At 38.8% G+C, this 18283-nt stretch overlaps 1 protein-coding gene across 4 annotated transcripts in view; it reads left to right on the forward strand.

Annotated features, from left to right (window-relative positions):
* Window positions 1-262: 262 nt before the first annotated feature.
* LOC102200029 (inositol 1,4,5-trisphosphate receptor type 1) overlaps window positions 263-18283 on the forward strand; it is a 72660-nt gene continuing 54639 nt past the window's right edge. For all 4 annotated transcript variants that reach the window (XM_013912515.1, XM_013912516.1, XM_013912517.1 and 1 more), the window contains exons 1-8: window positions 263-583; window positions 1427-1539; window positions 4128-4198; window positions 13781-13890; window positions 14550-14636; window positions 15977-16135; window positions 17250-17348; window positions 18087-18170. In XM_013912515.1, the coding sequence (XP_013767969.1) occupies window positions 1448-1539; window positions 4128-4198; window positions 13781-13890; window positions 14550-14636; window positions 15977-16135; window positions 17250-17348; window positions 18087-18170 (702 nt within the window). In that variant the 5' untranslated portion in view covers window positions 263-583; window positions 1427-1447. The remainder of the gene's footprint in view (window positions 584-1426; window positions 1540-4127; window positions 4199-13780; window positions 13891-14549; window positions 14637-15976; window positions 16136-17249; window positions 17349-18086; window positions 18171-18283) is intronic.

An 18283-nucleotide genomic window follows, 5' to 3' on the forward strand; every position in this document is an offset into this window, starting at 1 on the left:
ACGTAACCCTTTCCTTCCAGAAGTGAATGTTTGCTGTGGACTAAACTCTGTTAATCCACAAAAACACTGCAAATTCTGATCACGGCTCGCAAATACAGCTACATCCGGGGGTGTATGATGATATTAATACAATCGCTTATCTGAAATACACTTCAATGACTTATTCGCCCAAAATCACACAGATTTTTGACCTTTCTGTTTTGTTTTGTTTTTTTTTACATAAAAATAGACTTCTTCGTATAAATCTGGGCAGCGCAGTAGCAGGAGTGATAACCCAGCTCAGATTTTCTTAGCGGTAGGATGGGGCGACGTGGACATCATTTCCCAGCTATCAACACTACGGCCGCTTGAGAAGAAGAAGTGGAAGTGAGCCAGGCAGTTCAACCAGCCAGTGCCTGCCTGCCTCAGTGAGCACAAGCTGCGGGAGCACTGAGAGGCGCGGAAAGGTGTCCGAGCTGTCAAAAAACTGGATTATTACAGTCGCTGACGCCTGGATGTTATCCCCCGGCCCGGAGGAGAGGAGAACCGCAGTCATGTTCTCTTAGCTGGCCCAGAGAAAGCTAAATACCCGAGCACAGCCGAGGTAAAGTTGAGAGCTTAACTTGAGCAGTTTGCCATCATCCTCCTTTCATATGTCTATCTTCTCGCAGCGAAAAGGGGGGGAAAAGGATTTAGTTCTCCTTAAATGGTTAAAAAAAACCCTCAGAGCTCAAAAGTGGCGCTTTTTAGTGAATAATATTTTTGTTGAAGAGAAGCCCAACAAGATTGTATCACGGTCGGGTGGATCTTACACCGACAATGATTTCGGGCTGCTGTGAAGCAATGCGATAGTGAGCCGCGATTACAATGCTAAGGCTGGATGTGCTTTCTCAAGTTTCGCTGGCGCTTCGGTGCTTAGATGAAGAAGATCCGAACTTTTGCTGTGTGATCGTTGATCGTTTGGTCGGGCTTGCAACAGACGGCGGTCGGAAAGCCACCAGAATAACTTGTTATGGGGCTTTATCGACCTCAGTGAGAGGCAGTGCTTAAAAAAAGAAAAAAGAAAAACACACAGGCAGATAACCTGAGTGGAGGGGACCTGCATTGCTCTCTATCAGCTTTCAGTGGCCATGACCTGTTGCAGGTGCATAAACCTTGCTGGCAGCTGCAGCTCCTAAACATGTAAGGCGCAGCACAACACCAGCGGGGCTACAGTAACATCTAATAGACATTTTCTCTTCCTCTCTATGCAAATCCTTGCAGCCTGACAGTTGTGTTTGTGTAGTCTCCACCTGCAAGGGAACCCGCTCTCTGAAAACTGCTTCTAACTTGGAACTAATTTGCATATGGATACTGAATAAATGCATGATGGTATGTGTCCATGAGAGGCATGTTATATTAAATGATCTAATAATATCCATATTTTCTCCCAATTTCTCCTATACAGGTGCTCCCTTGTGTGCCAAACATGTCGGACAAAATGTCCAGTTTCCTACACATTGGGGACATCTGCTCCCTGTATGCAGAGGGATCAACCAATGGTTTCATCAGCACCCTAGGGTATGTCCCTGTGCCTGTGTGGAGGGCCCACTTCACACTTTTCTTAAAAAATGCTGCTCAATCATGATACTGAGCCAGCAGTTTTTGGAAGGGAGGAAATCACACTTGTAGTAGCAACTGTTAACCATTTTGATGACAAAGTCGAGAACAAGCACATTTCTTCCCTTTAGTCCGATGCCTGTGTATGCACGTGTTTGCTTACATGCAGCGACAGGGTCATCATTTGGTCTCGGAATGGGATTAAGTAGTGAATGTAATTTGTTGCAACAAATGCAAAAAACATGCAGATTATGCTAAAGTTTGGGGCAGGCCTGGGTTGGAAGGGTAGAGTTAGAAGACAATAAATGGTCTGGTGGTACTGTTGGCAAGCCACTCATTTGCCCACACAGTCACATCATTAATGTATCATTTTCCTCCATCAATTCTCCTTACTTGTAAAATGCATATTTTTGATATGGTCTGTCTGTTGGGTTTACTTACACTGGCTTACTGCTTGAAATACTGGCCTTAGGATATGACAGAAATATCACAAGCGCAGTAAGATTCAGTTGTGCTGCTTTTAACCTCTCCCCTTTGTTCTGAATCTAAACAAAGCAACAAGAGAAAGTTTGCATTAATGTTTTTGCTGGTATAAACCATCAGGAAATCACAAGCATTAGCATTAGTAATGGTATCAGGGCTATCTGCTCAGTGTCCTGGACCTCCCCTCCTGGCTCATGAAAAATGGAATGACCTACAGTGAAGACTGAGTCACTATAGAGACATTGTGGCCTTTCTGGAGTTCATGTGCTTCCCACATAGACACACACACGCACGCACATGCTAGCACATGTATTTAGAAAATTGTCATGACGGTTTTGGCCAGAAGCCATCCTCTCCACGCATAACCACCAACTCAGCAGCAGATCAACTGCCCTTAAAGTAAGACACCATACTGAGAAAATTCTGTACACATTAACTCTTTTTCTTCACTCAAATAGCAGTCCAAGTCAACAGCTGCAGAGGGGAGGGGGCTATATGAGCAAATGAAAGGCTACATTTTTCTTTTTCCTCTTTTTTGGGGGGGAAATGCTGCTGTGTGCATTGAGTATTTAGCAGGACCCGTCCTGTTTGTGCAGAGGTGTAACTATTAAACTTGTGTTAATAACTGACCACTGTGAAAGCGAAGTTGCGTGAAGCATGCTCATGTGACGGACCCCCCCCCCAAGAACAGTAAGGAGTTTTGATGCCAGATTAACTTCAGCAGAGTTTAGCATTGATTCAGTAAGACTCCACTGAAGGGCTGCAACACCGTGTTTCCAAAACATACTCCCTCATTTGGTGTTTTGACAATACTGGTGTTGAAAACTGACTAACATGTTGATCCAAAGGCTAATTCTCGTAGTAAATTAGGTTTAAATCTGATAACTGCAAAGGTCAGCGCATGTGATTCATGTTATTTTCAGCAACAACTTTGTGTTGATTTGCAGTTAGTATTCATTCTAAGGGGTCAGGGAGATTAGAGCTTCCACAGTATAGTGGAGCAGTTGAATGCCTTCACTTTTGAGGTGAAAAAGTGCGAGTTTTTCCTTTAATTTGGCACTCTGCTGTTATTTGTCTTAACACGCATGGGTATGTTCGCCCTTTGTAGTCGGTCTTGTTCCTCGAGATGTGCAGGCTGATGGAACAGTGAGGTCTGTTTGGGCAACTTCAGAAGGCTGAAAGTGGATGTGGGATTTGGCCTGTGTCCAGACAAGTGTTATTCTAAGCCAGTGAAAGCTAAATTTGTCACCAGAAATTCCTGTCCGGCCACCGGTCATTTAATCCAGAATATTTCCTTATTTTGTGGAAGGGGAGGCTAAAACATGCTGCAACTATGTAACGATCCCAGATAATTCATGAAACAAAGGTAGAGTTTTTGCACACGCTTTTGTTGGAAATACTTTTTTGCCCGAGTCTCTGTTTAGCACATACACAGTAAGCTTAAACACAAACCCACAGGAATGATGAATTTAAGTGACTCTGATATCCAAGAACAATGGCAATCTTAGTACATCTGCAGAAATGTTGACCAGTTATGCTGAGTTGTAGTTCTGAAAATGTGGTGTTGATCACTTTGACTGTCTCAGTATTATCAACCCTCTGTTCCTCCTGGCCTTTTAAATGTTCCGATCATTGCTGTGCTATAAAATTATTAATCAAACACACTCAACTGATGCAGTGTTTTTGAAATTAGCTTGCAACTGGTACTTTTTCTTTTTAAATTAAGCAGTGTTTAAATATTTTTTTGTACCAATTGATTCATTGTGAGCTCTAAAAATATAAACATCAAAATGGCCTAATTGCAGATAATTAAATTTTTGTTAAAATGGTCCAAACTTCATAAGCATTCAGCTCACTATAATAGAAGGATAAGAAAATGATTACATACTTATTCGAGTCTTGTTTAAAAATAAAACAAAAAAAACAACTTTAAAGGTGAACTTAACTATTCCTCATTGCTGCTGTGGTTGTTATGCTCGGGGCTTTGCCAGCTTTGTCATGGTAACTTGGGATATGATCTTATTATATGTATAGCGCTTACATGTTTCATGTGTCCGTATTTACAGCCTGGTGGATGACCGCTGCGTCATCCAGCCTGATGCTGGGGACCTCAACAACCCGCCGAAGAAGTTCAGAGGTAAGAGGAGCAAATTAATCTCCCCTCTTCCTCGTGACACTCCTCCTCATAGCACTAACTGCTATCTGTTTATACTGTGAAGCGTGTAAGACCTGCTGCTGAATGTGTTATGCTGTGTTTCTTTGGTGACAGCCACAATATCTCAGCCTCCTGGACTTCAAACAGGCGTGTGTGTGTGTGTATTTATTAGCTGTGTGCCCTAGCTCGCACAGGTCTGTGGAGGTAGAGGCAGATGGAGAGAGTCATCTCTTCTGCTCATTTGTTGAAAAGAAAAAAAAAAACACCCACTTGAGAATCTGTTTTCTAAATAAAAATCCTTCAGCTGTGTCTTTGGGTGAATTTGCTATTATTAGTTCTCATACAGGAAGTAGAACTCGTGACCTGCAGTTCTCAGGCTAGAGGTTTATGTCCCTTGGGGAGAGCTGGCTAAACATTGTACACAGAATATGATTGAAGGCCTGAGCAGTCACAGGCACTGGTACACATTTATAAGAAACGTGCACTTTAGCTTGCTGCTGCTGGATGACACTTAAAGAAAATGTAATATAGCTAGACCGTTGGTAGAGCTTCAACCGCATATTCAGATTTTCATTTTAATTTAAGTTTTTTGAAAGAGAGAAATGTAGTCTTCCTTGGTTCTTTGTTTTCACTGGCAATTCAAAGTAATTGTATCGGCCATTTCTATAAAAGCCTACAAAAGAGAGTAATTACAGCCTTTCAGAATTGTACGTTGTGAGCATATAAGACATATGAGTACTTATCCATTTGAATTATTTTATTTGTCTTTTAGTTCTTTACTTTCCCATTAGTATATAATACAGATGCATTTGCAGGTGTGAGAATAGGGCTAAACACTGTCTTGGGGATCATAAAACATCTAAATAACACATTCATTAAATTGAATAGCCGTGTAATTATAGTCAGATCTACCTGTTCTTTAGCAATGGAGCAGTGATACGATAAGTCTATTAACTTACAAAGTGGCAACGTTTGACATGTTTTCTTCCTGGGCGTGATTTCAACTATTGTGTTGCTTTTAGTCTTAATGACTGTACTGTGCAAAATTCTTGAGTCAGCCCTCCTTTCATTATGTTTTGTTTCCAAGAAGCCAGGCTTGCAATTTCTTAAAATTCTTGAGCAATAGTTCTCCAGGCTTTCCGAACGTCTTTCAATGTTTTTCTTTGGAAATTGGCAGTTTATTTCACTTCAGCTCCATTCAGTAATCTGGCAGATACTGAGCATAGTTTTCTTCTGCACAGTGTTAATCAATATTGGCCTTCAACTTCCAAGATTGTGACTTTTTCACGTTTTAGTTTGTGTTTTACATGGTTTAACTTATTATTTATTTTTGTATATGAACTGTTTATATATTATGTGTGTGAGTGTTTATGTATGTATTACTGATAGGAGTTCTTGTTTGTTTAAATGTCTTTCATTATATAAGTGACCTTCTCAACCTTTTCGCTTTCGATTTTTTTTTACACCACTTAACACTAACCAAGGATAAAAAGACACCGAGCACAAGGGATGAAGTATTGCTGTGTCTACACATAACAGACAATTTAGCAAATAACCAATTCGAAATTGTATCTTCAGGCATTTTTTATTTTTTTTTAGCAGCCTTTCGCAAAAATACATTATTTCTTCACTTTTTGTCAGTATGACACACATAAAATTGTATATCTGTTCCAAAAAGGTGATGTCTTGCCTTGTTGTACAGCGTGTCCTTAAAAACATTTATGAAACTGGACAAATAGAGGACAAAAGAAGAAGTGGCAGGCCTAATGATGTGTAGGAGGTCAGGAGAGACATACGACATTGATCATCTACGGTCGTGTGTAAAACATCGTGGAGGCTCTGTCGTGGTTTGGATCTTGTCAAAACTGATGGAATTATGAATACAGAAAGGAGAGGTCAGATTTTGTTCCACCATACAAGCACCACGTAGAAAGACTCTGCAGAAGCTTTATTTTATTTAGGACTGCAATGATCCCAAGCACTGGCTGTTTATACTACTAACAGCTGAGTGTGCAATATTAAGTAGCGAGAAATTATAATGACTGGACTTATTGCACAGGTGGCATCCTATCATGGTACTACTCTGGAAATTACTGAGCGTGACCCACTCTTTCACGTTTGTTTGAAAAAGCAGTCTGCATGCCTAGGTGCTTGATTTTATAAACCTGTGGCCATGGAAGTGATTGAAACACCTAAGTCAATGATTGAATGAGTTAGTGAATACTTTTGGCAATATAGAGTAGAATATAGACCTTTTGTGTCTAACTGGAGTTAGTAACTCATTCACTGTGTCAGCTTGATCAGAAGAGGCCTTAATGCCAGTGAGAGAGGATTCTGGGTGTCTGCTAGAGGGGAAAAAGGTGTTATTAATGGATGTGGACAAAGCCACCTGGAGAAGGTTCCAGTAAAACCATACATAGCAAATTCCTTAAAGGTTAGTTTACTCAAAATGTAGAGTACTACTTAACCTGTACAAATATTATAATCCTTTTGGTTCTGGTAGAGTTTAAAATGTGACAAAGTAACTCTGTGATAACAGCAATGATATAATGGACTTGGAGCCTGTAAAATTTAAAATAGCAACCCTATGACATTTCTTGGATCCTAAGCGAAGGTATGCAAATAAGCAGACATGTCCTTATACAGGCAGGTAGGATGCAATGAAAAGAAGCCTGGACGATGTAAAATGGAGTAAACATCAGGGTGTCTCAGGCCTGCGCATTTCAAGTTTGACCATAATAATCTGTTTGAAATTTTATAGCTTCATTAAAGTGCAGTTCCTGTAGTACCTCTTTGAAATGACCCTGGGTCTTTTGGCTTCAGAATGTTGTTCAGAATGGTTCCGCAGAGACATCTTTAACTAGTCTGTTTCTGTAAGGAGCCAAATAGGAAAGAGGTAGTGTACTTACTTATCTGCTATAACGTGTGCAATATGTCCCATTAATGGTATAGCATATACTGTAAAGAGAAAAGAAATGGAGCGTTTCACAGCAGAGACTTTAAGATGTCAAAAGAAGAAAAGGCGGCGGTGTTTTTAAACACCGTTAACAATGGCTCTGTTGTATGAAAGTGTCCCTTTTAAGTCAATGTGACAGTGAACCAGGATTAAAAGGAAACTACAAGTACATGGAAGACGTTCATTTTATTATTGACACATTTAACTTTTAGCTGTGACATATGCATGAAGCACGAGCTATGTGGTGAAAATTTACTTTTCAACCATGGGGGGAAAACCAATCGTAAAACGTAAAAATCTGACAGCTGCCAAACTCATGCATGTGTTCACAATACGTGTCTTCATTGTTTGCCCCCCCACCCCCACCCACCCCTAAAACTATGAGGAGTTGCACAGCTGGAAAGAGACCCAGTTGTGTAGTGATAATCCCACTAAGTGGACACCATAAGAGCAATAAGGCCAGACGAGCCATGTCCACTCTGTGATACGGTCACTGCTGAGGTATGCTTAACATTTCCTCCTAATGTAAACATGAGCACTCTCCACACAATTTATACTCCCACTCGTGAAGCCTTTGTCCATAGGCTTAGACATCAGCCTTTTCTTTGCATTTCACCTTTACAGTATTTCAGATACCTTTACACACATGCTACACACACACACACTGAGCGACATCCACACACATCTAAGGCAGAGACTGCTTTGTGTTTCGTTCTAGTCACTGTGATTTAAGGCTCTCTCGCACAACCAGTCAGATCAGTTGCTTTCATCAAAGTTACTACATGTGGAGGAAAGCTGCGTTATTCAAAAATGCCCTCCTCTTTAAAATCTTTCACTTTTAGCTGTTGCAAAACCTTCAGAACTGTCACTTTTTCTATGACTGAAAATGCATATTTAAGACTGACAAAGTATGTAAAGGCCCTTATCTAAATCATTGATGGTGAAAACTTGACCTACTGGCAGATACTTTCAATCAACGAGTGTCTGTAGAAACCTTGTCTTTCTAGCTGACTTAGGCAGCCTTTATTTAGCTACTTACTCTGTTGACATATTAGGAGTCATTTGGATCAGTTTAACAGCTGTTTCTTTTATATTTTATGCACCTGCCATTGCATTTAAATGTTGTCAGCAATGTGGTTATATGGATGGTAGTTAGCATTTTGTAGATTTGGAGCCAAGAGTATAAATCTTGACGTTCCAACCCATCTTTTTTTTTCAGCACTTTAATTAATAAAATACTTTGGTTTCCACCCAAAACCCCCATGTAATAGTGCGTTGACATGACAACTAATGTACTAAACATACAATACATTTTATTTACTGTATATGGGCACTTGACAAAAGAAATTTAAGAGACAGGGACTCTCTACATGTAAACATGGCACACTTTGGCTTTGTCACTCTGGGACTGTCATCATCACACTGGCCTTTATTTCTCCTAAGAGCCAAAGCTGCCTCTTGACTCGACTTGTATTAACCAATCAGACCTCTTGGCACTTCATGTAATAAACAGCTGAAATCTGAGACATGTGTACAGTCTCTGGTGAGTGAGACTCTGACCTAAAATTTAGTTTTGAGCTGTGGGTATTCATAACACTCTTCTCTTTGTAGCTTTGAATAGACCTTTGTGTACCACTCTAAAAAAGTATATAATAAGCCCCATAGTGTGCATTTGCATTTATCTTTGTTGTAAAGAGAATGTGTAAAACACTGTATAACAATAACAGAATGGTCATAGTTTGTATGAAAGATATTCATTAAATACTTGATAAATATAATTTCTCAGTCAAACTGTCTTTTAATTCTTTTTCTTTTTCTGAATTTTTAATAGATTTGGTTTATTTGCCTGTTTTATGAACATGGTAAAATGATGCTTGTCAGTTTGATGTGTGACAGCATTGCTTTTTTTTTTTTTTACCACACCTATTCTGGGTTGTAGTCTAAAGTGCTTTGAGAAGTGAGACTAGAAAAGTGCTATATAATTGCTGGTCTATTTCTAGAATAGTGTTAATTATAAAGCTCTGGTGTGAGAAACCTGAAACAAACACTAGAAAGGACTCCATTAACAAAACAGGTCTCTGAACAAGTGATTTTTTTTTTTTGCTTGCTTGTTGTACTCTGACATTTTCACTGCTTAACTAGTAGCATGTGAAGGCCATTACACTGGGCAGCGTCTTCTTGTGCTGGCTTCAGATGTTGCCAACTCCTGCCTATCACAACTCATGCCTTGGTTTACCTGAAATAACTTGAAACATTTAAATAGACTCAATTATACTTGAAGTGCCAGCTCCTTACCACCACTTGTCTGTTGTCAGACCGAGCCACTGATGCTGTTACAGACGGACTGCAGAAAAACGCTGGGTGGCTCATCTGCGATAAACACCAGAAACGGGCCTGTCTTTAGTCCCCCTTCCCCTGCTAACAACTGCACAAATTCCTCTCCTGCCTATTGAGATGAGAGGTCCTGCAGGAAACGGTGAAGGGAAGCTGTTGTCAGTAGATCCATTTACTGTCTCAGATGCACTACAAGTGCTTCCTCTATAATACCTCCAACAGGATAAGAGGGATGCAGTGAATAGCACTTTATACAAGCCAGATTGTTGGTGATGTTTCAGATTTAGCAGAGAATAGAAAACGTGTAATGCATTATGTTTCCCCAGTTCCTGAGCTAGACTATGTTGTATATTTACTGCAGGAGATGCTATTTATGTTACTACTTCTTTGTAAATTGTTCAGCGTAGTTTTAAAAAAATCCAGTACTGTGTTTTGGACAGGGTAGCAGACGGTTAAGAGGAGATAAAGTGAAAGGCTGAATTTCCAATTTATTATTTTTTTCAGCTACAGTGAAGTGCGCAACTTTATGTTGTCATTCAGTTGAATGAGAAGCTGTCGTACCTTTATCCTGATGTCCAAGTATGGTGGCAGTTCTGTGCTGTAATAAAACTTTCAGTCATCTCTGTGTGCTTTACAGCCCCTTAGAGTTTCTTCAGTTGCTGGCTGCACGGCTTCAAGCGTCGTCCTTTTGATCCTCTTTAATCTGCGGAAGTTTGTCAGCATCTAAAAGACTTTCTCATAACCTTGTCTTTAAAACCAGTCTGACAGTGAAATCAAACCAGCACAGATACAACAATCATTTCAGTCACATACTTCTCTTGAGTTAACCAGCTGATACAATATGCCTGATGTATGAAATAAAATGTTTTCCATGACGCCTCCCATTTACTGTCAGTGAATGTCTTCTTATAGTCAGTTTGTTGCCTCACTTTGACTTTCAGACTGTTGTCACATTAGATGGTGGCGTTACTTTAAAAAGATGCCCGAATTTGCAACGTTTATGCTATTTGCTAAGTTAAGTCACATATGCATGTGTGTGACACTCGCAGCTCACTTGTTCTCTGTGACAGTGCCTTAGAGTATAAACAATCTAACACCATCTTCAGCTGTGAGTCAAGAATCACTCAGCACTGTGTGTGGGAGAGATGGAGGAAGACGACTTTGAATAACTATGAATATATGCGTGAATACGAACCCAGCCTTAAAGCTGCTTTCATACTTTGCACATGTTATGGTGATTTGTGGATTTACCCTTTTCAGCACACTGACTGGCAGTAGATCAATGTCCAGCCCATTCATGCATAACTTACTCTGTCACTGTGGCTGTGCGTGAGCAAGCACAGGGCACTAGCCACCGAATTTCCTCCGCCTATCAGGTCGGCTTTTTTAAACGACTTCTGACAAACTCACTTTTATTGGCTAGCTTTCTCTTAATCCTTTCCCCATCCTTGGTTTACATCTATTTGTGTATGTGGAAGTGCGTATGCAGGAATGATGTTGGGATATGTATACTTATCTTTAATGTGTTACTTTAATCAAATTGTGAAACACTTTGAAACTCTGTTTTGAAAAGTGCGATACAAAGTTATTACTAATATTAGTTACGGACGTCCTACAAAACAATGAAAAGAGATGTGTGTGTGTGTGTGTGTGTGTGTGTGTATATTAAAAATCCAGTGCTTCTTCTGCATTGGCTTAAGATTTCTGTCATATGACTTAAGATAGGCTTTTAGCCTTTTCAGTTGTTTTATCATGTACCCGCCTTATAGCTAAACAATTGTAGGTCAGCATTTATAAGTACATACGAGGTGGCCAGTATCAAAGACAGATTTATTTCTGAGCTCAATTGTGTACTTGCATGCTAAAGAAAGAAATCTGTGACCCTGGAAGAAATTCTCACCTCTGTCTCACTTAAATAGCACGTTTCCCCTCACAGCTGGCTGTGATGCAAGGTAAATGTCTATTAGCTGATCATCTATCTGTCACATGCACCAAATATTTTCCATGGAGTGCTGCGTGTGAAACAGGCTGTGTGAAATATGTATTCATTGTTTCATTTATGTTTACAAGTTAAAGCCACATCCATTATTGTATGTTTTGATTTATGTGGAACACATAAACGCACACTGATTATATCTAAAAGCTCAATTTCTCCACTTAGTTGACCTTTCTGTGCTCTATTTTACATTCTTTCATTCTCTTCTGGCCTTTCTCATTTCTCTTTCACTTCCTTTTTGCTTTGTTTTTCTAACCATGTTTTGGGCCAAGAAGTAAACCATATTTAATGGGGAGGGGCTAAGGGAGGCCCGAGGACAATTTAGGAGACACAGACGGAGACGTTGACTCCGAGGGAACAAGTTCTGTGTGAAATGGTTGGAGGAATTCAGAAAGGAGAAGGAGAGATGACAGAATATATGGCTGGGGAGTCTCCACCCTCCTTTCTCTCTTTCAGTCATCCCACTCCCCTTCTTGGCCGGCCTTATTTGGTCATGTTACTGCAACTAGAGCTGAAGAAGAGAGAGAATGGAGAAAGGATGGACACATTGCTCCTTTTTTCTCCTCTTTTCATCCTCTTAGAAAAGAAAGCTGTGGTTTGATGAGAGGTGAAGTCAGAGGAAAGCCAGGACTCGCAGGGAGGAGTCACTGTCGAATTGTAGTTGAACTCAGCAGGGAAAGCGGCTATAACTCTGCAGCGAAATGCTTTATCAGTACTCATCCTGTGGAAGTCTGTGAGGGATTCAACAGTAGTTGCTGTAGAGCTTGTTACAAAAGAGGAAGTCTCCCAGGATAGAAGAGGAACTCTGTTAAAACTGCATCCACATGCAAATGAAAAAAAACACTAGTTTCCCTGCAGACCGGTTTTTGCAGTATCTATGCAAATGAGCAGCAAAATCAGAGACTCCTGATGACAGCTGCAAATCATCGTTGCTACAGTTACAACCTATGAGTGACCACAACTTGTTGTGTTGCTGGATCACATTGCAGACACATAGGTGTGTGTGTGTGTGTGTGTGTGTGTGTGGTAATGTATGGTTATAAACCACAGCTTATAACCATACATTACTATAGTCATACATCTGGTAAGCACACACAACAAACACATGCTGTGTTGTCTGTGATGACTGCTCCGTGAAGCAGACAAAGACCTTTGATCTTCATGCAGGCAAATTATTAATGCTTTTGAAGTGCAGGAACACACATGCATGAATTTTTTTTCTGGAGAACTGAAAGATTAATGTGTGCTTAAATGTTGTGGTTATTTAATATTTGAGCACATAACTTAAAATGGCAAAAAAGTCTAATTTATTTAGGTGAGTGTCTTTAATAATCTTTACTGTGGTGTTTTTGCTGTTCACGCTGTTGGTTTGTGTGTGAGCTGTGGCTGTTACCCATCTTCCACACAGCACCGACCTTCCCAGGCTTTACTCCCAGTAGATGAATATATTTTGTACACATTGTTTGATTTTTAACTAATTTACCATTGTCAGCTATAATAAGTGTGGTATGCAACCAAAACCATTTTTGAGAATTTGCTCCGATTTCAACTGGTTTGAGAACTGAACATTATGTAGCGTCTGATGTGGACGGATTCTGACTACAGCAGGTCACATATCCACTAACATCAGTGAACCCAGCTTTCATGGCTGGGTAAGGATCCACCAGTTTGTGAAATGAAAAGACTTGGAGATGTACGAACAGTCATTAGCCATAAAGGGAAAATAGAATTTCTGTTCTTCTGTTTCTTCTTTTTTCAAAATTGTTACACAAATTATTTGCATTGGACTCAGAGGTATATTTTACATCTGTATTAAATGGAGGAGAAGAGAAGGAGTGACTGGAGAAGACAAATGTGGACAGAAACAGACGGAGCAAATTGTGACCATTTTCTCTCTTTATAACCATCTGGACAGATCGTTTTTTGCCTTTTTTCAAAGTTATATGAACATGTGCATATTTAGTAAATATGTGGATTTAGCCCTGGGTGACCAATTTATTTTTCTTTCCTGGGTTTTATTTTAGTTTTAATGTTAATTCAATTATGTAAATTAAATAAATATATATTTATTTTTAAAATCTGTTTTTAATAACTGTTTCTAGACTGTGCACCAGCATGATGTCATTAGAAATCATGTGATTAAATGATATTTAATGTGATTAAATGATACACACATATATATATATATATATATATCTCTTTTTGAGTGTGTGTGCATGTTTACATGTTTTTGGATCCAGTTTTTCAGCTAAAGCCAGTGATTTCTATCTCTGTGCAGACTGTCTGTTTAGACTGTGTCCCATGAACCGCTACTCAGCCCAGAAGCAGTTCTGGAAAGCGGCGAAACCTGGAGGGAACACCGAGTCAGTGCTGCTTAACAAGTTACATGTAAGTGAAGTGAACCTCCCAGCAGGTCCTACAGACCACTGCAGTTAACACCCATGTTCCCAAAAGTTCCCAAGATAAACATTAAAGAAAGAGTCAGATTTTTTTTTTTTGTTATTTTAACTTTTTGGGCTTAAATGGTCTTGATGAAGTCTAGACTTTGTAGACGCTGAATTAAAAAACAGCATAGTGAGTGTATCACTCTATCGATTGTGTGCACTCTGTGTCACAGTTTCAGGTGGGTTTTTAAAGGTTTTGCAGGTATTTTATAAAGTAGAAGTCCTTTTATAGACTTTTCTGACATTTCCCTACTACTGTCCTATCTTTCCACCCTCTACATTTTCCTTTCCCTTTTTCTGCTGCAATACATTACCATTTAAAGCAATCTGCAATCTGACTACACAGTCATAAACTGGAAGATTGCGATCGTGCCTGCGTTTCCATGGAAATGTGAGCCTGAGCTTTAGCTTAAAGTCTCTGCTGCGTATATTTTTGACTAAGAACTTTGTTAATAATGTGGTGCCTTGTTAATGGCTAACCAACGTGATTGCGTCTTTTGGAATTACTGTGTAAGAGTGTTGGCAGTGATTTATGTTGCAATAGCTGTTAGATACGGTTTTGTTTTTGTTTTTTTTCTCTCTCATATCTCTTTTGTATCTCAGAGTGCGGCTGACTTGGAGAAGAAGCAGAACGACTCTGAAAACAAAAAGCTTCTTGGAACAGTGATTCAGTATGGAAATGTCATTCAGGTGTGTCTCTGGGAAATGGCTGTTTACAAGCTGGTCACACAAACTTTGATGTAACTAACACCTAGTTTGCATTCAACTGACATTAGTCATCACTGGCAGAAATAAACTGATTAAATAGAAATTATAAAAACAAGCAGAAATTTCATAGAATTTCTTAGGATTCCTATTTTAATATACTGGGTATATGTTACATTGTGCTGACATGTGTCAACTCACCTATATTTATTCCACATGTGATTTTGTGTACACACTATTTCTCTCTCTCTGTTTTTTCATGTTTGTTAAATATATGTAACAGTCTTCCAAGGGGTGCCTCACACCTATAAGAGTTCACTTGTTATTGGAGAATATTAATATTATTCATTTTTTATGTTTCAAATACATATTTTTGATGTTTTCCAAAAAGGAATATAAGAAAAACACACAATATTTTCTTATTTCTGTCATTCTATATTTTTCTGCTACATGCTTTAAATTGTATCACGTGCACTAGTTTTACAGGAACAGGTTGATCATATATAGTGCTGCCATTTTTCACTAATTTCTAGAAATCTTATACAAACAACACCAATCTTTAGCATAACTATTCAACCACATAAGGTGTGAGTTTCATCATCTTGCCAATGTTAGTTTCAATGTTATGACCATTGGTTTAGGAGGATATAAAAGTGGGGAAAAAACAAAATTTCCTGAATTCCAGAAGAACACTGAAGTTTGAAAAATTCCAGGCCTCTGCTGATTAGTCAGATGCAATTATATCGCTATCAGTCACGCAGCCTGATCTTTGCGGATTGCCTGGGAGAAATCCATGTGGTTCTTCAGGCTGGCAGGCCTGTAAGGCCAGTTTTGATGTCCAACTGAAGTTACCAAATATGGTTATTTGCCTTATAAATGGAAATAGTAGGTTAATAAGATTTAAGTTAGTATTAAAAGTGTTTTTAAAAGTATTTAAGTGCAAGCTTGCTAAAGGTAGATATTATGGCTAAGTGCAATTAAACTTAAAAAACTGCTGAAGTTTGGTTAAAAAACAAACTACAGTATTGTTTTGCAATACCCCTAAACTGAAATTCATGCTGCACACTAAATGAAACTAAACTGAAGTGACCTTAAAAAAATATCCTTAACAAAAGATACTGGAAACAAACAAATTAATGACAAATAATCTCTCCATTTCATATCATATATAAACTTTATTATATAAACATCAGACACTATTAGGAGTGCCTTGATCACAGGCTGATGTCCATCAAACACACTTCCCTTCTCACACCAGATTTCAGCCTCTGATTTGTCTGCCATGAATTTAATTCATTTCATTTGTTTAATGTAATTCTGCTCAGCTCCTCCACCTGAAGAGCAACAAATATCTGACCGTGAACAAACGACTGCCAGCACTGCTGGAGAAAAATGCCATGAGGGTGATGCTGGACACTGCTGGAAATGAGGGTTCCTGGTTCTACATACAGCCCTTCTACAAACTTCGCTCCATTGGGGACAGTGTGAGTCATTGTGTAGATAAGAGTGTGTTGCCACTATACCGTATGTAATTCAGTGTAAGGCAAAGCAAACAACTGAACTGTGTCTGGGAGGTTTTTTTAATCCTGTATTTTTAAGACATCCCTTTAGAATGACGTGACTAATGTGCAGTAGTATATTAGTATGGTGTGAGTAGGAGATATTAAACTACAAGTACTTAATATTATTTTCATAGCCATCAGTTCTAAGCAAAATATTCACCTTCTTAATTGTAAGTTTTCATTTTTCCATTTTAAACTTTCAGCCAGATTTATGGTATGTTTGTAAGACGTTGGTTATACAGGTCTGCAGGGAAGATAAAACGGGCATTATCTACATTTTTTTAAATGATAGAACTCATACTAATATTAATTATTTGAAAGATTAACTCGTAATGATATATTATACATGGGGCCTTTAAGAGGCAGGTTGCCTTTGCCCTCCTTAGCCTTATTCTTGGGCATCTGTTTGATCACATCCCTGAACAGAATTCAGCTCGCGCCCACTTTCTCTGATCACAAAGCTGTTTTTGGCAACAGCTCTTCTGTCCTACGGCAGGAAGTAGTAGGCTGCTGTCCAAGGACAAAATGAACTACAGTGGAGTCCAGGCTTCCCTGTTAAGCTCCTCTCAAATTAGTTATGGCATGAAGCCTAAGAAGCAGGTCAAGAACAAAAAGATAATTGGAGTCACTCTCAACCTGCTGAGAATAGACAGTGCAGTGGCATATAAATGGATGGTGATACTCTCTGTCCATTGCCTGTGTGCATGTCATTGGCAGATGTTTTTTAACTAAGTCGTTTGACACAGTTTACTATAGATTGACTCAATTTAACCTCCTTAAAGTCAAAGAATCACAAATTTTACAAAGCAGCCAGAGCATGTACAGTTATGGAAGTACCAAGAATCAAATGAAAGTCGAGGGATGTCAATAAAATTTAAAACATCACAGAATTTGAAAATATATATTTTTTTAAAGCTGTAAAAGATAAAAGAAATAAAACAATGAATCTGCACAACTATAGTTAAGACAGCGGAAGAAGTAAGACTATTATTTTTTTTGTTAATGTTTTCTTTTTTTTTCTTTGTTTTAATGGCAGGTGGTGATCGGGGACAAAGTGGTCCTGAACCCAGTGAATGCTGGTCAGCCGCTTCATGCCAGCACACACCAGCTCGTGGATAATCCAGGATGCAATGAGGTTTGATTAGCGCTTTTTCCGGCTTGGCTGACAGCTGACTGTTGTTAAACTGCAGGCTTCTTCTGGTGTCCTCCTTAGATTGAGCGCAATCAAACAAAAGGCTAAAACTAACAATACGTTAGGAGAGTTGTCCTGTTTTTCTGCTCTGTGTTACTAAGCAACATTGTTTTCATTAATTTATCAAAGGGCATTAAGTAGAAACACAAAAAGATTAAGAAATAAGTGCTTTTATTTTTCTTCTTTTTGAAAAGCAAACGCAAAAACTTTTGTATCTCATTGATGACTGATGACTGCAAGTGGTTTAAACATAAAGTGAAAACATAAATCTTAGATGTTAATGGCATCAAACAGACTCCAACGGAGGAACCAGAGGAATAAAGTTCAGTTCTGTGTTTGATATGTTGTATTAGTTAGTTTCATATTTACAGTAGTATGTTTACTAGACAGTTAAAATAGGTTTTTAAATATCAGTTTCTTTGGCGTTGACTTAGCGACATGTGTAGATTATTAACTGAATTACAAGTACTGATTCTGGCAATATATGCCAACGTATGCACAATACATTTAGATATTATCTTTAAATAAGAGTGGTCTCTGATCTAATCTTAAAATAAATGATTTTATGATGATTTTATGTTTTGTTTTTTTGATCTTTGGAGAATATGAGAAAACAAATGAAAGGTCTAGTGTCACTACATGATGCTACAACTCACATTCTTCTGATTGTTTGTTTTTCAGGTGAATTCAGTCAACTGTAACACCAGCTGGAAGATCGTCTTGTTTATGAAATGGAGCGACAATCAGGATGCCATTCTTAAAGGGGTTTGTCTCACAGTAGAAACCAGCCTAGAAAAACTGTCTATGGCTTTTAGAAAGTCATTGCATATGTGTTATAACCAGAGAGTAACGCGTTACTGTAATCAGATTACTTTTTT

The sequence above is a fragment of the Pundamilia nyererei genome, unplaced genomic scaffold (genome assembly GCF_000239375.1).
Source record: "Pundamilia nyererei isolate P.nyererei 1_Seehausen unplaced genomic scaffold, PunNye1.0 scaffold00092, whole genome shotgun sequence".
Taxonomy (NCBI): Eukaryota; Metazoa; Chordata; class Actinopteri; order Cichliformes; family Cichlidae; genus Pundamilia; species Pundamilia nyererei.